The following is a 27453-nucleotide window of genomic DNA, read 5'->3' as shown; positions in this document are numbered from 1 at the left end:
TTGGGACAAATCACCTGCTTCCATGTCAAAGAGGGGATTTGGGTTTTGTCAGTGTCCTCTTTGTCTTCTGTTAATCTTAATTACCCCTTGGTTTGAACTTGGTTTGGCCAGACCACTATACTGTAAGTCCATTGGGTTGTTATTGTAATGTAGCAGGTCAGTTTGTTGAGTTAACACCTGTTAAGTTGATGGCATGTTTATTTGAGGCATTTTCTGTTGACCTCTTTTATAGGCCTAGTTATTAGATATTATTGGTTTATAATGTTTTCTTTGGATTTTTGGGTAAATAAAAACCCAGTTAATTTAAACAACTCCTGTGTCCAGTTGCCTTACTGCTTGGTCCCTGACAGTCACTTATTAACTGTAAAGGTTGCTATGGCAATAAATGTTCAACTGAAATGTTGGAGGCAGAATTAAAAGGTTCAAATTAAACAGAACAACATAGTGGAGAATAAACTCTTACTACCTAATTGAGGACAACATTTAAGGCATTTCCCCAGGCTACGTTTACGTAACTGAACTAATCTAAATAAGACAAGAAAGGTCTCATCATGACGTCAGAACCCTCTCCTTGAGTAAAATCGTTCCTGGGGAAAAATCAGGAAGCGCCATAGTTTGTTAGAATAAACAGGAACATATTTCTACAAACATTTACAATCTGATAGTGCTCCTTACACAGATCACGTCAGAGGAGCATCAGATATGGCCTGACCCTGGATGCCCTTGTGTTTCTGCCTCCCCTGCCCAGCTGTGTCTTGTCCTGTGATTACCCCTCTTTGTATTTAGTCTTGTCTTCCCCTGTGCTCCTTGTCGGTTCATTGTCTTTCCTGTCTCCCTCCATGTTGGTCACGGTCAGTTTTTGTTTTGATGCTACCTTGTGCTACCTGTTTATTTTATGTCATGTTTTGTCAGTCATCAGCTTTATAAAATAAAGCTCGCCTTTTGTTCCTTGACCTTTTTGCCTTTTTTATTCTGAATTTGGGTCCTACCTTTTTCCCGAATCCTGACAATAACAGGTGATGAAATAAAAAACATCACTGGTTTAATCTGGAAATTCTGAAGTGCATCCTCTATTTATACAACACCCATTTGATCAACAATGATACTGCAAAAGTGAAAGAATGGAACAAAATAATAATAATATTGGATTAAGTTAAAGACACATTAAGCAGTTTGATTAACAAAATGTATTTCTAGTTATTTAGAACTCTTATTAAAGTTTGTTTTTAAATGATGTAATTGGTATTTAGTTTTAAATAAGTATTGTAACCTCCATCAGATGTTGGATGACCTTAATCCTCGATCTTCTTGGAAATGCATTTGAGTACATATTCATATGACTAATAAAATGAAAACGGCATAACAAAATAGTTTTTGCAAACCATTTGAGTCACAGTATCTGGATATGTGTGCAATATATTTTGAAATAATTATGATCCAGTTTTTATAAAAACAAGAACCACCTAAAAAAAGGTTATGAAAAGAAAGATAAACAAAAAGCTTTTCCAGCTTGAGAGGAGGTGTAATTTTCAGGGTAAGATGTGACGTATTATTTGTTCAGCAGATAGGGGGTGACTCTGCTGCCCTGAATGGTAATAATTGTATTATGTCCATTCCCAAAGCAGTGGCTGCCACAGACTCCATAACATCAGTAAAATCATTGATTGTGCTTTTGTTAGGTTTCACACTTCTTTATTGACTAACAGATTATCCCACATAAATTAATGAGGTTAAAATGTTAACATAGGTTCAGGAGCATGGCCACGCCTAAAACTCCGCCTCAAACCACGGCCACCCCTATTTATATCCGGCAAAACTTCCGGCCACCGCTTGTCTCCATCCTTTCAACCCACCCTCCCTCTCCCTTTCTACCTATACAGTTCCCCTTCCGTCTCATACCGAGCAATACATCCATCCATCCCTTCTTCCCTCCCTCCCCTCAACATCCCTTCATCCCTCATCCCTACATCCCTTCATCCCTCCATCCCTCATCCCTTCATCCTCATCCCTACATCCCTTCATCCCTTCATCCCTACATCCCTCATCCCTCCATCCCTCATCCCTCCATCCCTACATCCCTCATCCCTACATCCCTCATCCCTACATCCCTTCATCCCTCCATCCCTCATCCCTTCATCCCTCCATCCCTCATCCCTACATCCCTCACCCCTACATCCCTCATCCCTACATCCCTCATCCCTTGGTCCCTCATCCCTTCATCCTTCATCCCTACATCCCTTCATCCCTCCATCCCTCATCCCTTCATCCCTCATCCCTCATCCCTACATCCCTCCATCCCTCCATCCCTCCATCCCTCATCCCTCATCCCTCCATCCCTTCATCCCAACATCCTCTGCCCATCACCATTTATATTTAAACGGTGCATATTTATATACTGCGTACACTAACATTCAATTCCAGGTATCGTCTGGGGGCCCGTAATCAGTCCACGCAGATCATGCCGGAGACGGAACCCCCACTCTGAGTCTCCCACTGCACGGACCATAGCTCGTCCTCCCAGATCATCCCTTCACCCCCCTCATATCATTCACATGTTACTTCAATAAATGTACAAACATCACACTGTTGTGGCGTGGTTCCTGCTAGTGAATTATACTTTAAATGTCAGAATTAAATGTACCTCGGTGACCTCATGGGCTTCTTTCTGGGAAGATGACATAAATGAAAACTATATTCTCTAATTTATCAATTTTACCATTTTGTAAACAAATTGATGTAAATGCTTCATAATATTGAAGGACCAAAACCTGCACCATACATTTTTTATTATTGTATATATATTGTATTATTTAATTGTGTGGTAATGAGAAATCGATCGACACCTCCAAGCCGATCAGTATCCATAATATTTAACATTTTTATTTTATGTAAAATAAAAGCTAGTATTTCTACAACAAAATAATGGTATATTTCAAATGTGTACATGTGGAACATTTCAAGTTGAGTTGCACAAAATGAATTGCAGACTGAAATGACATGATATACGTTCTTCTCAGTGAGCTCAATATCTATTTTCACATAAAATCATCTTAAAACAGATGAATAATATATATGTGTAAACATGTGAAACTTTCTGGTTAAGCGTAGACCTGCAGCTGCCAGCTGCTGGAGACTGAGCCTCTTTGTGGGCGGGTCCTTCAGGTTTACAGGAAATGTGAGTATCAGGAAGTCGAACGTTTTTGAGATTTGTTGTGTCGGCGAAGTGACTACCAAAATGTCCAACGTTTAACTTGTGTATATATATACAGAGTGTTAAAGAAAAGCAGGTGTGAAAGCTGCCTCCGAAGTCTAAGGTAGGATTTAGTTTAAATAAGATGCTACTTTGGAGCGCATGTCTGCATTAAATAAAACCCGAAAACATGTCTCTGCAGTGTTTGTTATAACTTCAGACAACAGGAAACACGAACATAAGGATAACCATGTTCTGTCATTTCAGTATTAAACAGGCCTGTTAATACAGCATGTGTAATAACTACTGCAGCCACTGACTGTGTTACCCGAGGTGGAAGAAGAAGGCTACTTAGCTCTTATTGAATAATACAACAGTGTAGAAATTATTTGTATATTAAGTGTATTATCATCAAAATATAGCCTACTTACAAAACCAAAAGTATAAGCACTCATTATGCAGAATACTACTAATTATTTCATTGGATTACATTACCCCTTCAATGTTGTAGCTGGTAAAGTTACAACTTTATTCAAATCACATTATAAAAGATACTGTTGGATGGCTTAATCATTAATAATACACGCTTATGTATTAATTAACTATATTTTTGTATTAATATCCGAATCTGAAATATGTAGTGGAGTAGTAGTGTGAGATGTGATGGAAAAAAGCATAAAGTTCCATATATGGCAAGTACAAGTAGGCTACCTCAAGATTGTTGTTAAGTACAGCCGCCTAGTAACTTGGGTAAGTTAAGTCCTCAAATATCAACTGTACAGGCTATTCACTTGTTTTTATAAAGATAACAACAAGGCACTTCTTCTAATGCCATCGTCAGGCTACATTGTAAAATTGTTGTGTGGTTAAGATCTAATATTAGCAAAGTTGTTTCTCCATATTCTACTAATCATACAATTAAGTTTTCTGGTGTGAGCTTCAGGGGGCCACAATGTGTATAACTGTTGATTATTGTTATTGGTTGCCTGGGGTGAAGGCTCAGCGTCCGAGGCCATGAATCGAGTCCCCCTGCAGCAGCAGCAGAGCTGTGGGTCCTGGGAGCGGAAGGAGCGTCTTGGCACCGGAGGCTTTGGGAACGTCACAAGATGGCAAAACAAGGTATCCATCCACACTTTAAACACGCTGTCTGCATCATTGTCCCCATTCGAGAACATTTTATTTGTTGCAGTGATAGAACATGGTCATAAACCTGAAAAAAGGAAGTTTAAATGATGGATTATTACAGTGACTGAGCTTTTTAATTACTAGTGAGGAAAAAAACAAATGTTGACATGGTGACGTTTCCCAGCCGCCCATCGTTCCATAATCAAAATCAAAATAATTGTTTTACTTTTGTTGTTATATTGGCACCAATAAGTATGTATAATTAGCTCCAAGGAGTTCCTGTTGGCAATGTATCACTACATGTACAGTCAGTTATCATAGGATTACCTGGATACTAAAGAGAACATAAAAAACCTGATGATTCTCTGATGAAGAAGGTTCAATAATTTAGAAGGATTTTCTTTTTCTATAATTTAAAAGGAAGCTTGTTTGCAATAGAGGAATAGGTTATAATTATATCTTCAGGAAGAATAAGTCATACTGAATCTAAAAATATGTGTATTATGTCTGTGTGTTGAGATTTTACTGCAATATCTCAGAGAAGTGACAAAAGAATTCCTAAACATATTGCCCTTTGCACCCCCCTCTTAACTCACTGTTTGAAAGTCTCTGCCTTAAGACAATAGAATTGCGCCGAAAATGCTTGCCTGCACTCAAATCCATGTTTTTGATAACTCTTTAGTTTACATCTTGCATACCAAAAAAAAGAACTGTAAACCGAATTTGTTCAAATGGGTTGTATGACATCAGGAGGGAAGCTGTCTCTTAGTCCTACAGAAAGCTATTGTAATGATAACCATTCGAGTCACAGGATGAGGGAATTGTAAAGTTGCATTTGCACAATATGGGAACAAGGACCTTCCTCTTCCTCTTCCTCTTCCTCTGTACGTGTACTTGAGTTGTATAAGTCACACTAACTTTCAAGGCACAATTAGACCTTGCTTTGAGCCAGACAGCATCAGCATTTGAATGTAGTTATAGAAGTGATGTCGAGTCCAAACGGCAGGAAAGCATAATTTCAAATACTTTAAAATATAAAAGATTATTATACAAACGCAACAGCGTTTTTTGACTTCTCCCTGTTCGGCTGCATTCCCGAGCATTTCCTGCATGATTTGGCGTCAATTACACATGCTGTGTATACAAGTCTAGAAATTAGCAAAAATAAGTTTGTCATGTTATTTAATTCTACTGCAATTTACAGTAAGCAAGAAGTAATCTTCAATAGTAAATTATGTATTGTTAAACGTTAAAATCACAGCGAAGCATCAATGATGGCAGAGCAGTGTTTAAGAGGAAATGAAAATTACTATAAAGGGCACTGCTAATGCTGTGATGTTTTCCCGTGTTCCTTCCTTAATGAGAATACTATAAGCTATTATTAGTTGATAGATGAAGTTATGGGAAGCAGGGACTTCACTTCCTTTATAAGGATTTCCCCGATTTCCTTCCTTAATGACAATACGATAAGCTATTATTAGTTGATTTATGGGAAGCAGGGTGGGTGTGCTTTCCTCGTTGTGATACTTGTGTTGCTCATTATTTTTGGCAAGTTGTTAAATTCAGATTGTGTTTAGTGATTTGCAGGAAAAGTTGTAGTCGTTTATGTTTTGTATTTGTATATTTGTCATGTTTTGTTCTCCATTCCCTCTCTTTTTATCAATTATTATTAAGAAATACATTGGCAACGACCCTACTGTTAAACATATATCCCCTGCTATGTACCGTCTCTAATGTGTTTTATTAATGTTCTATTGGTAACTGTTTACTGAAACAATGAATACTTGTTTAAATAGAGAAAATAAAAGGCTGATATTTTCAATAAAAAATGAAATATTAGTTTCTGCCCTAAATCTAAACGCACAATGAACCATAACAACTTTAACAACTGAACTACAGTATAACAATGTGTGTGTGTATGTGATTTCAGGACACAGAGGAACAGATTGCTATAAAGCAGTGTCGTCAGGAGCTGAGCGAGAAAAACAAAGAGAGATGGTGTCTGGAGATCCAGATCATGAAGAGGTAAGTTTCACACTTGCACACAGCCTACTAAAGGGCCTCAGAGCAATAACAAAAAAAACTTCCTTTTGGATCCAATCGGTCTCTCTCTCTCACCCTCAAACACCATTCATGTACAGGACACTCAACAGCTTCAATATATATTTGCAATATGTGTTATTTTCTTGGCTGATTGCCTTTATTAGATATTTTACAGTGCAGGTGAAGACAGGAAATATATATAGAGAGAGAGAGACAGACACAGACAGAGTGGGAGGCAACAAAGGTTATGTGTTTTTTGTCATGACCATTAAGACACCAGACCACTCTCCAATCAGTGTTTGTGATTTAAACAGAAATGTATGTGGGACTATGTATGAACCATATAAACACAAACGTAACTACAATATTAAAGCTGTAAAATGTATTTCGTCACAGGCCATGTCCTCAGTATTTGGCAATAAAGAAACACCTGACTACTCTTCTCTTAGGTCAAGCTAAGATAATAGTCACATTTCATTTATGATTTAATAAAAATTACCAAAGGTACAATAAGTTCTCATCAGGCACTGTTTTGTATTCAAAATCAAGCAGCAGCAATTAGTTGTGCAACATACAGCAACTTCTTTTGTTTGTTTTTGGTTTGACCAACGCACCTTGCCTAAGTTTGTCTCTCTGTATACAAATGATTCAGGCTTATTCATCTTACTGTTTGACATATTTCACTTAGCCGTCCAAACTATTTCATGCTTTGCCTTAAAGCTCTGTTTGGCACGAGAGACAAGTGTTGGTTTGACGTGTTGTAACTCACCGCGGTACATTCCATGACACGCTCGGGGCTTATGAGTTTGACATTTGACTTTATGTACCCATCTGTTTCACAAGTTTTCTCAACAGGCAAGAAAAAGCTTAATTTGTATCCTGAAATAGTAGAAATCACTCAAGACATTAAAACATTAGGACAGCATGGGCGTTTGGGTTATTTCGGTCGGTTGGCGGTTATTTCTGACAGGATAATGTACCGCCTCCTCATTTTGCTTTGCGTTGGAGGGTTTGATTTCCCTACACGTCTGCTTTGTCTATTACCGGTCTTAGTTTGGGTGTCGGGTCACTGGAGCCGGATCTCAGCTCATGCAGGTTTTGATTTTTTTTGTGTAGTGTGTGTGTTTTGTCATTTGCTGGTGCAAACAGGATTATAAAACCATTTATTTCCTAGTTCCAGTTTAACAAGTGTGTTGTTTTCAGACAGACATGGTCAGGACCACAACCCTTCGTGCACCCACGCTCAACTTGTGGAAAAACCACAGGGCAGGGGACACATACATGGCACCCTACCATTATATTATTACAGCTACTTAACAAAGATGTCCACATGCTTATATAACAACACATCAATTTCAGTATGTTTTAGTTATAGGTTCAAGGGTCAAGGTTCTTTATTGTCAAACTAACATAGCTACAGAGTAATTATGTCGTTGAAAATCTTATGTCACAGGCTTCTCCAACAATGCAACATAATAATACAGATAGTAAAAGTAATACAAAAAGAAAAATAGTTCTAAAATAAAGTGAGTATGTGGAATAGTGCAGTACGAATCTATATACAAGTTATTGGAATGATATATATTAGATAGTAGATATATATTACTAAGTAGCAGATGAATGTTTTGAAATTGTTTCAGCAGTTCAATTGTTTAACAGTCTCACTGCCCGCGGGAAGAAACTGTCTCCGAATCTTTTTGTTTTTGCCAGGATGCTGCGGTAACGTCTGCCAGACGGCAACACAAAGAACAGTTATATTGTGTTTACAGCGCTTGTATTGTAAGACCATCTGCTGAACAACAAGAACAAATAGTTTATCAGACAATCTTGTTCAGGTTCACTGTTTTATCCCACTCTCTCTAACTCTTTTTGTACCCACGCCCCCAAACTTGTGTTTCATGTAAGCTGAAGAGAGGCACAACAAAGAGAGAGATTAGAGTGAGAGAAATACTGTCCATTATGCTAAAGGTTTGCAGGGGAAAGATAACATCTTACTGATAACAACTTAACCACAGCTTATGATTCTTGTAAAAGGTATCATACATCGCCATCGTCTGCATCTCGAATCAGTTTGAGGTTGTTATCTTTATTTCTCTTTTGTTTTTTTCAAAAAGTGCCTGACCCTGTGAGTATCAGGAACACATTGTTTCAATCAAAGTTATAAAACAGCAGGAAATGTGAAAAAGACCAAATTAACAGAGCAGGTCAAGGGAGTATTGGGATGAGTAAACTGATGAAAAGGTTTGCCCGTTATTGCGAAAGTAAGCCGTTTTAGTTTTTAGATACAGCAAATGACATGACATGCAAGAAAAATATTATTTCTGATTGATGTCATGCAGGTATAAGCTGAGAAAATGATGTATCGTGTTTTTTCATAAAGGTTAGTCTAGATATGGGAAATGCCTCCCAAGAGGTTTCAAGATCAATCTGAGGAGTAGATCAACACGATAGTGGGGGGGGGGGGGGGGGAAATATAGTGGTCTACATGTTTTTTCAGACTTTTCTCAAATCTCTGTAATGTGAAATTCTTTAAAACCTACTCAAATAACTCTCTTTTAAGCCTTACAAAGGAAGACTCTCTTACAACTCTTCAAAAGAACTGCACAATGACTGCTATGTTTATAAATATTTAACGTCTAAAATGGCAGCCCTAGGAGGTGGATTATTGCGGAGGTTTATATCTGAATAACAAATATGAAACGATAACTTCTGCTCCCACTAACTGATGTCTGCTCCTCTTTACTCTCATAGGTTGGATCATGGCAACGTTGTCGCAGCCCGAGAGGTTCCTGAGGGAATGCAGAAATTGGTGTTCACCAATGACCTGCCGCTGCTGGCAATGGAGTACTGTCAGGGAGGAGATCTGAGAAAGGTATATATATATATATATCTGGGATGTGTTTGGGAATGTGTGTGCACAAATGTAGTTCAGGACACTGGATAAGAGCCCTTAGTCCTTTCAAGGAGCAGGAATCGTTTGTGTTGATAATCCTTTTTACATGACTTCCTTCAATAAGATCAGACTGTGTTTGTGGAATAAAGAATACAGGCGCATCAAAATGTCCCTTTTTTTTTACTGGGTTTAAGATGCTCACCCATAAATGTTTTTTAATCTGAAACAAACTAAGTGTGCAGCCTGAGGAGCTAGACGATGTTGGCACCAGGCAGCCAGTAGAGGAGGAAAATGTCAACCGTCACAAACCACAGTGTCATAAAACATTCAAAGCATCTTAGACGGCCAAAAACGAAAAGGTTGACTCTTTAATCCCGCCTGCCACAAGTTTCAAGTAGTTTTAATTGTATTGTTTCAAGTAAAACAAATCAAAGGATTTACAACAGAAGTGCTAATTTGCCAATTTGTAAAATTACTTTTAGTTTGAATCTAAAAAAAAATTATCTAAAAAATCTAATCAACAGCCTCGTGAAAGAATGATCTGTTCGTGTATTAGAGAAAGTTGATACTAGTGATCGTTTTCTGCTTGAATGTGAGCCGATCATGACATCCACTTTATGTCTGATCCCTTCCAAACACATGTACTTGGGGCGGTGGTGGCGAAGTCCATAGGGACTTGGATTGGCAACTGGAAGGTCACCAGTTCAAGTCCCGGCAAGACCAAGTGCTACCGAGGTGTCCCTGAGCAAGGCACCGTTCCCTACACTGCTCCCCGGGCGCCGTTCATAATGGCAGCCCACTGCTCCTAACACTAGGATGGGTCAAATGCAGAGAAACCATTTCATTACATAGTACCTGTAATGACCATAAAAGTGCAAAAAACAAATACAAAAAATACTTAATGAACAGGAAATGGCCGTTTTATAAAGAAAAGCAGAACCTTGTAAAACATTAATAAAGAAGACATATTAATGCTATTCTTTGTATCATGTGTCTGTTTGTTCTCTCTGCAGTATCTGAACCTCCTGGATAACTGCGCTGGAATGAGGGAGGGCTCTGTTTTGATTCTGTTATGTGACATTTGTGAGTATCCTGCCCGATCCCCGGCTGTAATGGGACTATAACAACATTTTCAAGCATGTGGAGATGAAAGTGAGGGATTCATGATGTGATGCGTGATTAGTTTCCTGTAGTACGGACAATCATGATGTCATCAATGACCCTTAACCACCAACCTCTTAGTCACCATGGCGACACGTCACGCTCAGACGGAGGTCTACGTCAACAATTGGCAGCTCACGCTTTGACCCAAACATGATGTAAAAATGCTCACATCAACCAGACCTTGTATACATTGTATATTACACACTGTATACACAGCGACATAGTACACTTATGGGATGGATCACACAGAGTAAGAGTGTGTAGAGAGTAGAGTAATCAACACACACACACAAACACACACACATAAACTCACACACACATTCACACGCACACACACACACACACACACACACACACACACACACACACACACACACACACACACACACACACACACACACACACACACACACACAGAAACTCCTTCTACTGTTACCCACTAGAGGACATTTCCTGATAATGAGTGATCACCTTAAAACTGTAAAGAGTGAGGGTAAAGACATAGTCATGCACATCCACACCCTAACACACACACACACACACACACACACACACACACACACACACACACACCACACACACGCTCATACAGTCAGGTGCTCCAATGGTTACGAGTTCCGCTTTGTTGAACACTCTTTGCCAGCACACACGCTACTCACCCTATGACGTGTACAATAAAGTGACATTGTGGTTTCTGCTGAGACAAAACATATTAGACATTAACTTCAGTTAGAGCACACTAAAGGCTACATCATGTAAATACCGGTCTTATCATCTTATGGGCTCTATCAACCCTCATCCAACCAATTGGTTTTTCTTCTTGAATTATCATTGATTATGTAAATGATTAATTTGCACATCAAACTGGTTGCGGTCAATTTGCATTGTTCGCCGATGTCTAGTTCACATACTTTGTTACTTTTTTCATATGAGAGTAAGCCAGGAATCTTCAAATCATTTACAAAGCATTCACCTTGTACTCTGCATTCTTTTTTCTTCTCATTTCCTCATGACTCTTATCCCTTCTTATTCTTTCTCCCTTCAGCGTCAGCTCTTACCTACCTCCATAAGAAGAGGATCATCCACAGAGATTTGAAACCAGAAAACATTGTGCTGCAGCAGGGAGAGAAGAGAGTGCGTTAATGACCCTGTGAACCGTGTTTTTATGACAAATACACCCTAACCACAACAGAGAGGTTTATTTTAAAGCTTTTTGTCTCAGTGTGGGTTTTGTCCAATAAGTGCAGGAAACTTGACTCTCACGTCCACATGTTTACCCTCCACAGTTAAGCACAACTTTGCTGTACTGGATATTTCATTTGGAAAACTCACTCCTTTAGATTTGCACTTCATCTCCTACCTTCCTCTATGAGTCTACTTTTGATTTTACTTGTTGCATCCCCCAGCCTGCAGTAGATCAACAACAAATTATGAATGTCATATACATGAGGCCAGACATATAAAAAGGTTATATATTCACATTTATGCACATTGCTAAGTTTATAGAAACAGACTATATCTGCGCCAAGTTTACAGTTGAACACTTGTTTTTGTCTGGCATACACTTATCTAAGATATAGACTTTTTGTCTGTCAGATATCAACACAATATGTTTGCCAGCACAAATAAAGCACAAATAAAGCTGTTTTTAATGTTTTACAGGGATTATGCTGACCTTTACGAAACAAATCAAACTCCAAGATGTAGAGCTATTCCTTTAAGTTATTAATTTGTCAATGTAGAATGAAAAAAATGCTGATAACACTTTTTTTTCTCCCCTTTTATTCTTAGTTGATCCACAAGATTATTGACCTGGGCTATGCTAAAGAGCTGGACCAGAGCAGCCTGTGCACCTCATTTGTGGGAACTCTTCAGTACTTGGTAGGTAATTAAAACACATTTTCCACATGATCTTCTCACCATACGCTGGACAGTAACCGCTGAACATGTTTTCTCTTCCCTCCTCGAGGCTCCAGAGCTCATTGAGAGACAGAAGTACACGGTCACTGTGGACTACTGGAGCTTCGGGACCCTGGTGTTTGAGTGCATCACAGGATTTAGGCCTTTCTTACCAACCTGGCAACCTGTTCCTTGGTAATACCACATTTTGAAACTGCTTTTACCTGAACTAAGTTGTTGATTTGATTTGTTTAACGTGAAGTCGTGTTTTTCAGGCTATTTCGACAGTTATGCAAGTCTAAATGCCCACATTTCTCACTTTTCAACTCCTATTTTCACTCTTTTTTTTGTTGCTTTTATACCTTTCTTAAGACAGGTTATCTTTTGCAAAACAAACCTTAACAATGACGTTTATCAACATTAAGCACTGAAATGAAGATTTATTGCTATGTGACTGGCACACGGGGACTATATAAATAAACAATGCCAAAGCAAAGAATTGCAGGATATGTGGGTTGTGGCAACTTCAATGCCCCTTGTGCCTCACTAATATAATGAATAATAGATATGAAACTCATATGGGGGGGGGGGGGTCTGGTTACATGTGAAAATACTCCCTCAGTAGAGGTTCAGTTTCTGGCATGTAACTTGTTGCGTTTGCAGGTTGGAATTTTCCATTATCAAAAAGCAAATAAAATGTGGGAAAAAACATTTGTGCACAATATTCAACTCCAGAGATTTTAAGGACTTTTTTCTCATGTAATCCATCGGTATTATTTCAGGCACAACAAACTGAGGCTGAAGCAGGACAAAGATATTGTCGTCTACGAGGACCTCTTGGGGGACGTCCGTTTCGGTCAACATCTTCCTCAGCCCAACAACCTCAACAGGTGATTTTGTCAATGACAGACATACACAAAAAAATACTAATCTGATACTCCAATTATCTCAGTCTAATATGTTGGCTGGTGTTTTGCAGTCTGTTATTAGAGAGACTGGAGAGGTGGCTACAGCTGATGCTGAAGTGGTCTCCTCAGGAGCGCGGCAAAGAGCCCGGCGCTGCACCCATGGACTGCTTCTCCCAGCTGCAGGTCGTTCTGCAGCTCAAGGTCAATTGAGTATTTCATTCATTTATTATTTTCATGTTGTCTTACTTTCATGTTTTTATTGTTCAGTTAGGCCTCAGTGGTCTGATGTTGATGATATTATATTAGTAAAAGACAAAAAGTTAGGAAAACATTCCTAACTTTCTAAGAGCCAAATCAGTGTTTACATTTTATAGAATTAGCACAGATGTGCACCTTTTTTGATTTAGACAAACTCGTTTTTCACATTCTTTCTGCAATGTGTTTGGTCTTTGTCTCTTCCCTCAGCTGGTCCATGTCCTGAACATGATTTCTGCTAAAATCCTGACCTACTCTGTCTCGGAAGAAGAGACTGTGGCCGACCTGCAGCTCAGGATAGAGAAAGACGCCAGCATCCCTGCAGCCAATCAGGAGCTGCTGCTGGAAGCGGGACTAGCCTTGGAGCCTCATGGACTGGCCACACAGTGCGCCATAGATTACTCAGTAATATCAGCATCAACACAGCACATGCAATACCTTCACAAAATAATCAACAGGAAATGTTATAATGGAGTGAGTTATAGAAATATTGTTATCTTTGTCTGTAGGAGATAGATGGGCGACGGACAGACTTGCCTCTGGTCTTCCTGTTTGATCGTTCCTCTTGCAGTTATGAACCTCAATTTGCTCCTCGCACCCTTCCAGAAAACATTCGCTTTGTCCGTGAGTACACAACAATAAGCTAACCTGTTGCTATCTATAAACATTTATTGGCTTAAACACCATGGATACATTTGCTTCAACTTTTCAATTATTTGGGTTTTTGTATGTATGTATCAAACATACAGCCTATATGACACTAACACCTTTTTTTACTACCTTAGTAAGATGCCTTTGCTCTTGTGTGACTGTGTTTCTCTCTCTCTGGTTCTTTGTCTTTGTCACAGAACACGACCCTAAACACGTTCTAGCTTACAGCTCTCTGAGGAGAACCTGCGGCCAGGCGTGGCACACCATCCGCTCCCTGAAGGAAGACTGGCAAAGACTGCAGCAGGGCCAGAAAGCTGCCATGTAGGGCATACACAAATACACACACAAACTCCCACACGCAACATACGCATGCATTTAATAAAACAAACACATTTCTTTGCCTCTTTCTTTCAGCATGAGCCTGCTGAGACACAACTCTTCACTTTCCAAACAGAAGAACGAGATGGTGTCCATGCACCAGAGACTCATGGCCAAGCTGGACTTCTTCACCACCAGCCTTCACATAGACATGGATAAATACCAGGAACAGACAGCAACTGGGATCGGTACTATTTAAAAAAAATAAATAAGCATGTTTGTACAGAGCAGGAATTTTACACTACAGCTGCCAAAACTACATTTAATCCGTCCTTTAATGTTAATTATGATTTGCCTAATTTGGTAGAAAGTGCACCTGAATGGCTAGAAGAATTTAGTTTGCCCCTGACTAATGATAGTGCTTTTATATTTGTAGCGTCAGAAAAGCTCCTGGGCGTGTGGAGGGAGATGGAGCAGACTGCTGTCAGCTGTGGTCAGGTAGAGTTGAGTGTGTTTATGTGTGTGTGTGTAAGAAGTAGTCACATGTGCATTGAAGACAATAAAACCCATGTGTGTGTCTAGGCCAAGGTCAGTGAACTGGAGGAGGAGATGATGCAGCTGCAGCCAGACATAGTGGATGTGCAGAGACAGCCCTGTAGGAGTGGAGAGGCCCTGGACACACTGTAAGTGCGAACCAAACTCAACTTTAAAAACTGAAGAAATGAACTGCTTTGTGATCTTTAACCCTGCTCTCTTCCTCTCTTTGTTCCTCAGGGAAGGAAAGGCCATGGAAATGTTTCGCAAACTCCGAGAGAAACCCAGAGGTTTGGATAGCATGCCTCTGTTCGCCTTTTCATAACAATCATTACGGTGTCTCCATGTGAAAATAAACATGGCTTTTTTTTTTTTTTTCCCTGCTCAGACCAGAGGTGCCCAGGGGACGGTCAGGAGGTGGTGCGCCTGGTGGTGCAAGCTGTGCAGTTCTACGAGAGGAAGCTCCGAGACTTCTACACACACCTCAGGTAATAAGACACAAAACACTATATATTTTCTGAAAGTCTTAAAAGAAAATCGAACAAAGATGTAGCTCAATCTGAAACTGAATGAGTTCTGAGCAGCTCTGAATTTGCAATGCATTACTGTATCTGTATGGAATGGAGCAAGATATTGCCAAAAATACTTCTTTGATGTAACGGTAATGTGAATTGTAAGTGTTAAGTACATTTGTTTGTTTTATTATGCAGTAAGACAGCAGTGTGCCGTCAGCGGGTGATGGAGCTGCTGCCAAAGGTGGAGGGGGTGGTCCAGAGGATGGCTGAGAGCGAACAAGTGCTGATGAGTCTGCAGGAGAAACGTCAGAGGGAGCTGTGGAACCTGCTCAAAGTCGCCTGTGTAAGGATGGACACACACACACACACACACACACACACACACACACACACACACACACACACACACACACACACACACACACACACACACACTCACACCTACTCTCACTGGGGGGATGACTGTCAATTGCCTATATTTGTATGTAATGATACGAGTAGCCACAGTGTATAACCATATAATAGCAGCATGTATAGAAAAGTTTAATTCTCAAGAAAAGTGTATTTTGTTTACATTTGATTCATCATGTTTGGTGGACTTTTACGATGAGACCATAGATTATATTTAAAGACTTATGTACATTCATCCCAAGTAAAAAAAAAAGGCTATTCTTAAGAAGATGCTTGACCTGTGTGTTTTGTACCTACATGTACTCTACTTTGATATTTAAACAGAGACAAAGGTAAGAACTTCCAGGTGCTTGATGAACTAACACAGAATACAATTCATCCTCTTTTCTGTGCAGAGCAAAGTTCGCAGCCCAGTGAGTGGGAGTCCTGACGGATTACGAACCCCCTCGTCAGTTCCGCCTCTGCTCACCCCCAAACACGGTTTACAGCAGTTGTGAGTCTACACACACGCACGCACACGCACAAAGACACACCCCACACCTGGGTATAAAAAGGATTTCCATTCAGGGTTTAAAAGACTCTTTTATAAATGTTGTTTAGGATTTTTTTTTTTCAGGTATGCCTACTACTTTAATCATGACGTTTTCCCTGTAAGCTGATGGTCTTCTACAAACTTTAATTTAGCTTTCACACACTCCACACCGCTTCTTTTCATTAGCAGAGACTTTCAGAAAGGCACAAATGCAATTACACAGATAACCTATCATCAAAACTACGAGTACTGTCTGCATGAATCACTGTTGGTTGTGTCTGTAGAGACGAGTCTCTTGTGGAGGAGAGCAGGACATTTGAGTGTCGACTCCAGAGTCTGCTGAATGACACCATCCAGGAGTCAGAGAGCAGTATGGACGTACGTACATAATGTATCTATCTATCTATCTACATGCTTACTCTCCCTTCTTCAGCTCTCTCACACTGAGATGCCTAGCAGATGCCTGCTGTGGTTTATGATAATTGATTCTCTGCATTTAATGTGATGACTATTAAAGAGACGCCACCCTTTGTTTTTGTCCTAGATGTTGAGGGAGTGGACGTGGATGAGTGGCCAGAATTTCTCCAGTGACCTCTCCTAATTTGCGTTTCATTATTTTGCTTCCATGAGTTACTCTACTGCCCCTGTGTGGAGGAGATGTCAAACTACATCAGAATGTAGCACAAGCTGGTCTGTGAAAAATGTGAATATAGAGTAATATCTGATGAAACATATTTGCTAAATGAGATTTAGGAGTAGGTAATCCTTCTCAGTCTAACATTGTAAAATACGGAAATTAAATGTAAAGCTAAGTGCTTTGAAGCAAATCTTTCCGATTTTAATCAGAGGAACTTATTTAAGCAGGATCTTATTTATGTGCCCATTTTCCATTTTAGCTCAACATTTATTTTAGTTTTGGGGTAAAAATATCCATTTAATTGGTATCATGTATCAAATAAGATGGTCCTAACAAAGCATTTAGAAAATCTCGTATTAAACTTGCGTACACTTGTCACAGCATGAAGGGAGGCTTGCACGATGTACAAAGCATAAAACTCAATCTCTCTATAAAAAGCTGACACACATCGAGAGACAGTTTTATCTTTGGATTTAAGAGTGATAGAATTCACGAATGTAAATAATGTTTTACAGAAATTGAGACAGCAATATTTTTCTTCTGTTTTTGAGGCATATTCACTTCCAATTGTTTCATAATGTTTGGTGGATTTTTATTAGGAAACCACCGATTCTATTTTGAAGAATCAAGTAAAACATTTTATATTCTAAAAATATCCCTTGACCTCTGTGTTACATACCTAAATGTCAATATTTTTGCATTTTTATGTATTTCTCACTGGACCAATATTGTTCTTGCAAATGTTATTTTATTAATGAAAAGTTTTTTGTCATCTATTGATTCTCATAAGGAGGGTGTGGTCAAAATAACAGCAGCAGTCCAGTATCAATAATGTATCTAGTATGCAATAATAAGTGTTTTGAGGCTTTTTATGTTAGATTCATGTTGAAACTGGTTCTCTCTTTGCTTGGTGCAATAGGGTGAAAACAAAGCACATGCAAAAGTAGAATCCAATTTATGAACTGTTGCAAAACTGTGAAAATGGCTTTAAAACTAAGTACATTTTAATGAACTTTAACAGGGTATGCTTATCATTCTAACTATTCGAGGTATTATTGTGTATAGATTCCACAAAGTGATGACAATTGTTACACATTCTGTCATAAGTGTCTGTGATATCTTGCCTTTCTTTGAACACGCGCTGTGCTGTTAAAATGTAGAATTACAAAATCTGACCATTACATCATTATGTACAACAACAGTGATGTTGTAACTTGAATACAGTATTTTACTGTACTGTAAGTGGTGTTTCCTTTAAACAAAACAAATAAACAGCCCTCAAAATCATAGTGTTTAACATTGTTTATTCCATTAATTCAATAAAATCAGTTTGAGGTCCTAACTGTTGACTAACTCTCCTATACAAAGCACAGCACAATGAAATGTCGTGGTAAGGGTTTCGTAGGTACAGGACACAAAACGAGACAGGATAAAAAGAGTCTCACATTTCTGTTGGCCTTTTTACCAAACAGAACCTGAAAATAGATATTTAGGCAACTGAAGGTTCGCAGTTTAAAACTGTGTTACTGAGGTCAATTGGTGGAATAAGTCAGTCCACTCACTCTGAGGATCTGCTACTATGTTGTATTTCCTGCATTTTCTCTCCAGCTTTTATTGCATCCGTTTACAGTCACCGTACTTTGTCAACGTGACAATGAAAAGACAAAAAAACTTCTCCTCAGCCTTGAAAGCATGCAAATAACCAAAATATACCAAAACAAGCATCATCTAATAAACGTATTAATGGTCTAAATCAGGCTAAAACAAGCTGAGTCAAAATAAGAAAGTGCTTCAAATGTTATTTCAGAAAGAAAAGGATACGTTTAAGACGCAAATGCTCTATTAATAGTGCACTTTGTTTGGTAATAATCAGACAATTATTTAGAGAATGGGGCGTTCACATTCATTTCTGTTTGTCCTTCTGATGTATTTTGATAAGTTATGCTCAAAGGTTGGTTGTGGGAGCTGTAAAGGGTGTAATAATCTAGTAATCAACACAAAACAATGCTTGATTCTTTATAAACAACAGTACTGGAGGTCTTGGAGGCTACTCTGGGATAAGGCCAACAAATGCGTGTTTCTGTGTGCATAAGTGTGTAGGACTCAGTGGGAAGATGTGTTTACAAGTTGCTGGTTGGACCTTTCGCTGGTTTCACTTTTGGGCTCTTTATTCTTTTCTTGTGTTGTTTTCCTCTCTTTTTGTCTGTCCTCCTGCTGTCTCTTTATGCCTCCAGCTCGAAACCCAAGCCGATTTTGTGGCCACCTCCGTTCACGTTCTTCCCATCAATCAGACCTGAGAGGGTGAGCTTCACTCCTGAGGTAAGAAAGTCAGAATATGTATCAAGAAGCCATGACTATGTTTTATTGGATTGTTGTAACAGAAAGAAAATCAGCTAACCTGGCCTGAGGTTTTGTGTGTATCCAACTCCAACAAGGCAGGCGTTGTTAACTTTGGCCTGTGAGGAGAAACAAACCATGAGGGACGCGTGAACACAGCAATAAGAGAGTAGACAGATTGGACTGTTGGATGGATAATCATGATCACTGGTGCACACATTCCTGAAAATTAATTATAATAATTGGTGAGCTCATGTCTTTCCATTATCAAATGTCACTATATCAAGTATTTCAGTTCATCACTAAATACCTGCAAAGCTAAAGACATTTCTATCAGCCTCAGCTAAGTTTAGTGCCAAATGTTAGCATGCTAATATGCTTAACTAAGACGCTAAACATAGTCAAATATACTTGCTAAACATCAGCATTTTAACATTGTGTGCATTTAGCTCAAAGAACAGAGTTGCTAGTGTGGCTGCAGACTCTTTGTAATGTTTATTTTGTTCCTCTATTCTCCCAAATTGAAATATATAATTCCTTATGAGCTGCAGTCATTGTCACTGCTAAATCTATTGATGCTGTCTTATCATTATAAAATCGTCAGTTCTTACAGACAGGGAGGTATCCTTATCCAGCTGGTATTTGGCTCCAATTCCAAAGCGTGTGTTGTTGCTGCCAGCTGTCCAGGCCAGTTGTACAGCCGTCTCCAAGTTGCTGTTCACCTTTTGGTAGATGGAGCCACCGAATTCTGTGCCGTCATTACTGAAATACAAAAATAAATTGTTGGAGATAAGCAGGAGCGGAAATGAGTCTAAACTTCATGTTTCATCCTGGGGAAATGCTTCCTCTCATTACCGCCATCATCCAATATATCACTTCCTTTTCCTCTTTTTCACTTTACTGTGATGTTGGGACTCACACGCTGGTGTGAAGCTGGAAGTCCCCGGCCTTGTATCCGAGAGCAAAGTTGTTCTGGGTCAGGTTAGATTTGGCTGTGTCAAAGGCCAACTGGTAACCCGCCAGCCAGCCCTCAAAGCCCAGCACAGCAGCAGCGTGGACGGTGGGACCGGCCATGTCGAAGTCCAGGTCGCAGCCAACGTTTACAAAGTCACGCTTGTAGCCGGTCTTCAGTTTGGCACTCTTCTTGCTACAAGGAATAACAAGGAGAGACAATTGTGACAGTTATTAAGAAGTTAGTATTATGTTGATAGTACACCCATGTATTCATTTAAGAACTGTTTTTACTGTATAGTCAATTATTTTGAAGATTTTGGAGCTATACTTGGCGTGAGCACGATTGGTCTTACCCGGTGTTGGGCACAAATGACGCGTCCAGACCGAGCTTCAAGCCCTTAGCCAGCTACAGACAGACAAACGGAAACAGACCATGAGCTTCTATTCTAACTGAAAGTGAATGTATTGATGTTATGAACATTGTTTGAGATTACTAATATGCAATCACCTGGTCCTCCATGGTGATTTCTGTGGTCAGAGTGTTGTCTGTGTTCCATTTCTGGTTGAAGTTGAGGCCCAGGTCGCTCACTTTGTACTTGGTCTCCAGGTGGCCTCCTGACTTCCCTGTGTCGGTGTTGTTGGAGCCAGAGGTGGCAAATTCCTGCAGGACAAAGAGGGACGAAGTGATGAAGGGGCGGATGGAGATATCAAATGAGATGGGTAGGGAGGCAGAAAGGCACATAAGAGCTCAACTACAGACACGAGTGGCAGAAAGGGAGAGAAAACATACACAGAGAAAGAAGAAGAAAAGACAAAGGCGAGGTAAACAATTGTTCTCTGCTCTTCCTCTGCCACACAATTCCTCTCAGGTTTGTATGTCCAGTTATTTATTGGAGGATCTACACCTTTAAGATGGAGAAATTAGGTGGAATATTAAAATATAGGCAGGACTGTGAGGGAGAGGCTGGTTGTGTTAATTACACGGTGAAGCAGTTGGATTAGGGTGTGGCTCGGACGAGCTACCGCTGCAAAGACACATTTGGCACAAAGCCTGCACAGATCGTCTCACACAAACACATCACTGGTATAACTGGCTTACCCCGAGGTGCACCTGTGTTTAAATATTACTTATGCACACAAACACTCTCTTACCATCTGACAGGAACATCCAAAGAAGAAGCAGAAAGAAGAGAAAAGAGAGAGTTAGGGGAAATCCACACAGAATGAACATGCTCTTTGGGAAAATAAATGAAAAGCAGAGAAAGCAGAAACCTGTGAGATTAGTCAGAGGGAATGCATTTATAATGTTTTTTTATGAGGTTTGTGTCATGTGGAAAATTCTGTGTGCAAGTGTACATTATGGTTTTTCCATGGCAACAGGTTTATACCAACACAGACACACAACATGTCTGGAGCAAAACACTTTTCTCAAATGGAGAATTGTTTTCCCCGTCATGATACAACATGATATGTAGCTTGAGGCAAAAGAGTATTGGTGTCAGTAAAATGCCAAGCAGACAGAGTTAATCTGCAGATCCGAGTTAATCTGCTGATTGTGTAAATTACACTGAGTACATGTCAGGCAGCAAATACACTGACATGGAGTGCTGCATGGCAGTGAGTCAGCCCTTTGGTGCTGCATGGCAATGAGAGAGAGGCATTAACACAGAAAACAGTAGTACTTACAACACCACTCTGGGACTTGGTCTTAACATCCAGCTTCAGAATTCCATATCCTGGGAAAGAAAGGAAATTATGGAAATTTGAAAAAAAAGAAAGCCTGGGAAAATAACACACATCCTTTTACTGCACAGCAAGGCACTAAAACAGCTGCAGTTAAAATAAACAGAGTGCATTCAAAGAGCAAAGTGTTCTAACATCAATCCTGTTTCAGAACAGCTTCATCCAAAACTGTTCAAAATATAAAGCAACATCGTATGAATAGTATTTAAATACATTAAGACAAATTGTATAGTTACCAAAGCCCTTGTTGAGGATGTCTTTGGCAGATTTCCCCAAGTCGGCGTATGAAGGAGGGACGGCCATTGTTCCTGAGGAAACAGACATTTAAAAAAACACATCATTCAGTATACACACTTTACTGCATCAAGCTCTCTAAATGCATAATTAAAGGGATACTCCAGCAATTGAGTAATGCGCTTCCAAGTTACAGTGATCAATGGTCTAAAATGGATGATGTATAATGCAACTCAATAGTGTATTTTCATTCCATACTGAGTAGATGCCCACATCCTTAAGAGTTTGTAAAATGGTACTACCCATAACTTTTACGTAAAATAGTTGGAATGCCCCTTTAAATCGAAATGCTAGAACAAATGCTACAAATATATACAAGCTGAACCTATATAGCTAGTTTGCGTTAGATGAGATATTTAACTCAGAGAGCACTAATGAGGGCTTAGGTTCTACTATATTAGCCTGCACACAAAGCATCAAAAAAATAATTTCTACCAAATATTTACTTGCCAACAAACATCAGTATACATATTTGTTATTTGGAATGAACTCGCCACCTGGAGGGGACCTGTTTGTGTGATGTACAGCTTCTCTCCTCCCCCTATTTCTTCCATATGACCCCCATTGATTGCCTGGCAACAGCCCATTAGCAAGCAGCACATCTTGGCTCACGTAGACATCAAAACATGGTCCTTTTGCTGCAAGACTTACTACTGTGTTTCACCATCAATAACATCTAGGCTGTGATATGCGTGTGAAGGAGGACATAAATATGTATGATGTGGACAGAGATACTATGCAAGCCAATGCAGTCAAGCTAGCCTAAGCAGTAGCAGGTTTGGTTAGTCAGCAACTACGAGTCCTGCACACTACTGCACTGCACCGGCTTCAGGCAGTCATCAGGGACCTTGTGTGTGTGGTGGGTGTGGTGTGTGTGTGTGTGTGTGTGTGTGTGGTGGGTGTGTGTGTGTGTGTGTGTGGTGTGTGTGTGTGTGTGTGTGTGTGTGTGTGTGTGTGTGTGTGTGTGTGTGTGTGTGTGTGTGTGTGTGTGTGTGTGTGTGTGGTGTGTGTGTGTGTGTGTGTGTGTGTGTGTGTGTGTGTGTGTGTGTGTGTGTGTGTGTGTGTGTGTGTGTGTGTGTGTGTGTGTGTGTGTGTGTGTGGTGTGTGTGTGTGTGTGTGTGGGTGTGTGTGTGTGTGTGTGTGTGGTGTGTGTGTGTGTGTGTGTGTGTGTGTGTGTGTGTGAGAAAAAGAAGATATTTTTGACAAGGTGACTTTGCAGGGACATTTGTTCTGCACTCCCTAGGCTGGTTTAATATTTTACCAGTGACTTGCCTTCCTTTCTTTGCCTTCGTCCGGCTGCTCCCTCCAATATAAATCTCACCTATTATATCTTTTGTGAAGAGAAATGGAGACTTTGGAGATCCTTATAAGCTAATGACTCAATGAGCCGGTGCATGTTTGGTTGCATCGCATGCTGTCACTGCAACCAAAAACAGTGGAATTGAAAAAGATTTCACAGATTGCAAGTCGAGGTTAATGTCGCTGCAGCCAAAGCTCAATCCAGGGACCCTGACCATGCGTCATCTGTTTTACACACCCCCACTCACCATTTCCCTTGGGTGCGTGGTGCACACATGTCCCACAGTGGTCTTTGTTCTCTACCAGCTTGACTTCTTCTGTCTTGTGCTGCACCTCACTCCCAACTCCGGTCTCTGCCATGTCTCTTTAAAGGAAGGAAGTGCAATGAGGGACAATTAGAAACATTGGCAGTCTGGCCCTTTTTCAACAGCACCAATGCACAATATGTGGGTTTGTCTGCAGCTGCTATAAATATCCGCATGCTTCTTTAGCATGCAGTCAGATCTTAGACGTTGCCTTACTATGCAGAGAACTAGCCTTCTATTGGATTATATTGAACAGTATTTGCAAAGGCCAGCTGTTGATGAACACATGTACTTTGTGCACAGCCTTTGAACATGATAAAGCCTGTGTAGAGCCTGGCATTTTTATCTGACAAAGAATACTGATTGTGCATGAAGGGTACAAAATGATGATCTGGTGAAATATGCTGCTTACAAGGGCACAGAAAACAAAGCATACCAGTCAGGTGCCTGTCCACAAGCATTACATCAACAGTGCTGTGATGCTACTTCATGACACAGTGACGCTCACCTCTCACATGTCACCAAAAGATTAGCTGAGTACATGTACAGTAATCTCTCTCCAAATGTGTCTTCTTCAGATTCAGAGGAACATAACATATAAATGACTACAAAACAATAAATCAGTGTTAAATTGACCTACATCCCTATTTATTATATTTATATAACTGACATTTTTGCCACAGAGGACAAACACAACATATTATAATAGTTTAGGTTGAAACTTGTTAGCTTGTTATTGAGCACTTCAACAGTCATTTAGAATATGTTTTCTAACAAACAATCATTTGTATAGTCTAATTATACTCTTTTAGCTCAGTTGTGTTCGCTACAAATGTAGCTAAATTACCATGACATTACCTTTTTCCAATCAAGTCCAAAACACTTCAAACCTAACCAACAAACAAAGACCAGACATACAGAAATCTCTCAAATGAAAATACCAAATATAATTGGTCTTGTTGGTCTTATGGTTTCAACCCCTTACTCAACAACAAATTGACCTTTAAGATTTTTTTTTTTGACCTTTAAGATCTCAATATTTCTCCCACACAGAATCCTGAGCATAAATCAAAGTATGTGTCATGAAGTCTTGTCTGTCTCAGAGTTGCTCTGCATTTCTCAAACGGTAAGCAAATGTTTGCCAGCTGACCTGCTTTTTGCTGACCCGTGCATGTCCTGACCGCCTTTGTCTCCCAACATACACTGCTTATCGACCCTGTCCCCCCTCTCCCCCAACAACACACAGTCCATTTTGGACCCTTTCCCTCCTGGCCTTCTTTCCTCAGTCTCGTCACGCAGCTCTAAATATAGCCCAGGTGAACCTAACACTACAACACATGTGACTAGGCTTTCAGCGAGTGTCCTTCTCCAGGTTCAATGTTTTAAATCCCCATTGAATACAGATTTTTTTGTCTGTATTGTACCTGCATAGACACTGTATTTATATATCATAATTCCTGTTACCCGTCATAACACTTTCATTAGCTGCAGCCTTGACTGAGCTCAAAGGTAAAAATGACACCCATAAACATGGATAGGATGTATGTGAAGGGAAAACAGAGACTACACAAACAACAAGATGGTGGTTGTGAAGTGTTCAATAATCAAACACAGACCAAAAATATATTAGAAACAAAACAAATGTCCTTTTTTTTCAATTAGCAATTTTCCAATGATGGTCGTAATTGTAAAACACTGTTTAATATGAAAGCGGCTTGATGTAAAAACACATAGAAACCTGATCCAAAAAATGAGGAACACCTGTAATATATTATATAGTTTCAAATAAGCTCCAGCACATTGTCTCACTTGCTAAACATTTATCTATGAGCATACAATAATTGTTCATGCTCCTCACCTGTCTTATTAAATTGTGTTTTTCTGCAGAGTATGATATATATATACAAAGCAAATAAGTGTTATTAACAGAATAAAAGTAACCGTAGTTAATTCCTCTGTCAAACTGCAAACTGATATTTCGATTCAGGGGCCAACTTAAGTGTCCATAAAATAATTGTAAAGGTAAAGCCATTGTGTTTAATGTTGTTTTTTTTATACATTTCTAACCAATCAAGATAATCGGTGTAGTTATCCTATATATTATCTGTCGTACTAGCAATAGCTTTGAAATGTATTAAATCATTTAAATAATGGAAAGAGTTTAGCAGTTGTAAACACCATGAAGATTGCCCCCTAGCTAAAGAGCAGATAATGAATAAAATAGACTACAAACTTGAGTAAACAGGCAGTTACCCAATAAAGGGTGAACCCTCGGATAAGGTGAGGTGTGTGTGTGCCATGTAAGGGAGGAATGTAAGGGTGTGAGATGGGTTCAAGTGAAGTCAAGTTACACTAACACAATTTATAGCTTAAATGTTAAGAGCATGAGGTATGAGTTTCTTACATAGTTTGATATGATATGCATCCAGAGATTTTCCTTCCTTGTAATGACAATAGTTAAGTTTGATGTGCAAGCACCTGTTTACCAGTGGGCTGCAGCATCCTGTATAAGAAGTAGTGAGTGTTTTCCGTTCTGAGGCAGTCTAGCCCAGGCCTGATTTCACACCTATGGGGGGCAATGTTCTATAACATATTCTATAAAATAATATATTACATTCCCACAATGTCCCCAAATATATCTATTTATTTAACTGTTAAACTGTTTTTCTCCAAGCTGTCCATGATGTTTAATTTGCCTTATGAATACTCATGGTCACTGCCACTCTGCGTCTTTGTGTGTAATGACATAAGAGTAAAGGTGGCTAATGCTAAATGATGGAAGTCCTTGCTCTGTAGCTGTTCGTGGACCTTGTGCTTCTTGACAGACAGACAGATAAGAAACTTCCCTTCGCCTGTCCCATAAGAGAACGAGTATTCTTATTTTCCAGATATGTCCTCTGCTGGTTGCCATTGTTCGTGCGTCCATAAGACGAGAGTAGTTTGCTAATGGGCAACCACCGAAGGCTAACGTTTTACACCACAAAAGCTTGTTTTCAGATGTTATATATCCTAAATATTGCTTGGCCATAGTCAAATATGCTACTTTATAGTATTGACAGAAAATATGATCCCCGCACCCCTCCCTTCCTCCCTTGTGTCGTTTTGTGTCCCCTGTCTGTAACATGGGACGACATTTAGTTATACTCCTTTTTTATGGATCTTTATTACAGTTTACATATGCCACGGCACTTAGGCCTGAACTGGCTTTAACACCCTGGCATACCCGCTGCGGCTGCTGCAGCACACCCTTCAAATCTCACTGACAGTCAAACCACAATTGTCAACAGTTGATTGTCATGATGGAAACATCGATATAAGACTTTTTTCTAAAATAACAATTTGCTAGAGTCAGTTGTTTCTTACCTTTCTGTATGGGGCGGGAAGTGCAGAGTTTAACGGTGCTGTAGGGTGCAGCGGGGCAAAGTGAAGGAGAAAGCAGGGAGAAC

At 39.7% G+C, this 27453-nt stretch overlaps 2 protein-coding genes across 4 annotated transcripts; one reads left to right on the top strand and one right to left on the bottom strand.

Annotated features, from left to right (window-relative positions):
- Window positions 1-3197: 3197 nt before the first annotated feature.
- ikbkb (inhibitor of nuclear factor kappa B kinase subunit beta) lies at window positions 3198-18362 on the top strand. The gene is made up of 22 exons (XM_034117745.1): window positions 3198-3314; window positions 4188-4309; window positions 6246-6340; window positions 9110-9230; window positions 10265-10334; window positions 11461-11549; window positions 12207-12296; window positions 12385-12509; window positions 13097-13204; window positions 13294-13423; window positions 13688-13882; window positions 13987-14101; window positions 14326-14449; window positions 14543-14694; window positions 14883-14944; window positions 15029-15129; window positions 15221-15270; window positions 15369-15468; window positions 15691-15838; window positions 16302-16399; window positions 16723-16816; window positions 16983-18362. The coding sequence occupies exons 2-22, from the start codon at window positions 4205-4207 to the stop codon at window positions 17037-17039; spliced, it is 2229 nt and encodes a 742-aa protein (XP_033973636.1). The 5' UTR covers window positions 3198-3314; window positions 4188-4204; the 3' UTR covers window positions 17040-18362.
- On the bottom strand, window positions 18363-27453 carry vdac3 (voltage-dependent anion channel 3). 3 transcript variants are annotated; one of them, XM_034117748.1, is made up of 10 exons: window positions 27371-27453; window positions 23951-24064; window positions 22346-22417; window positions 22053-22102; window positions 20875-21027; window positions 20720-20772; window positions 20332-20559; window positions 20024-20174; window positions 19474-19531; window positions 18363-19389 (listed from the first exon to the last, which is right to left on the bottom strand). In XM_034117748.1, the coding sequence occupies exons 2-10, from the start codon at window positions 24060-24062 to the stop codon at window positions 19298-19300; spliced, it is 969 nt and encodes a 322-aa protein (XP_033973639.1). In that variant the 5' UTR covers window positions 24063-24064; window positions 27371-27453; the 3' UTR covers window positions 18363-19297. The 3 variants fall into 3 exon arrangements, with proteins under 3 accessions (XP_033973639.1, XP_033973637.1, XP_033973640.1); XM_034117746.1 differs by lacking the exon at window positions 27371-27453 and adding an exon at window positions 25158-25373 and having other exon boundaries at window positions 23951-24066; XM_034117749.1 differs by lacking the exon at window positions 23951-24064 and having other exon boundaries at window positions 27371-27445.

This window comes from Trematomus bernacchii, unplaced genomic scaffold (genome assembly GCF_902827165.1).
Source record: "Trematomus bernacchii unplaced genomic scaffold, fTreBer1.1, whole genome shotgun sequence".
Lineage (NCBI taxonomy): Eukaryota > Metazoa > Chordata > Actinopteri > Perciformes > Nototheniidae > Trematomus > Trematomus bernacchii.
Note: the sequence above shows the minus strand (reverse complement) of the source record. Positions and strands in the feature narration are given on the sequence as shown.

What these genes read in the sequence shown, in the direction of transcription:
- ikbkb (XM_034117745.1), top strand. Translation starts at nt 4,205, where the DNA reads ATGAATCGAGTCCCCCTGCAGCAGCAGCAGAGCTGTGGGTCCTGGGAG. An exon ending in TGCAGCAGGGAGAGAAGAGA is followed by an intron (nt 11,550 to 12,206) that starts GTGCGTTAATGA and finishes TTTTATTCTTAG; the next exon opens with TTGATCCACAAGATTATTGA. An exon ending in CAGGGCCAGAAAGCTGCCAT is followed by an intron (nt 14,450 to 14,542) that starts GTAGGGCATACA and finishes TCTTTCTTTCAG; the next exon opens with CATGAGCCTGCTGAGACACA.
- vdac3 (XM_034117746.1), bottom strand. Translation starts at nt 25,258, where the DNA reads ATGGACTGTGTGTTGTTGGGGGAGAGGGGGGACAGGGTCGATAAGCAG. An exon ending in CACGGGTCAGCAAAAAGCAG is followed by an intron (nt 24,067 to 25,157) that starts GTCAGCTGGCAA and finishes CTTCCTTTAAAG; the next exon opens with AGACATGGCAGAGACCGGAG. An exon ending in CCACGCACCCAAGGGAAATG is followed by an intron (nt 22,418 to 23,950) that starts GTGAGTGGGGGT and finishes CTGTTTCCTCAG; the next exon opens with GAACAATGGCCGTCCCTCCT.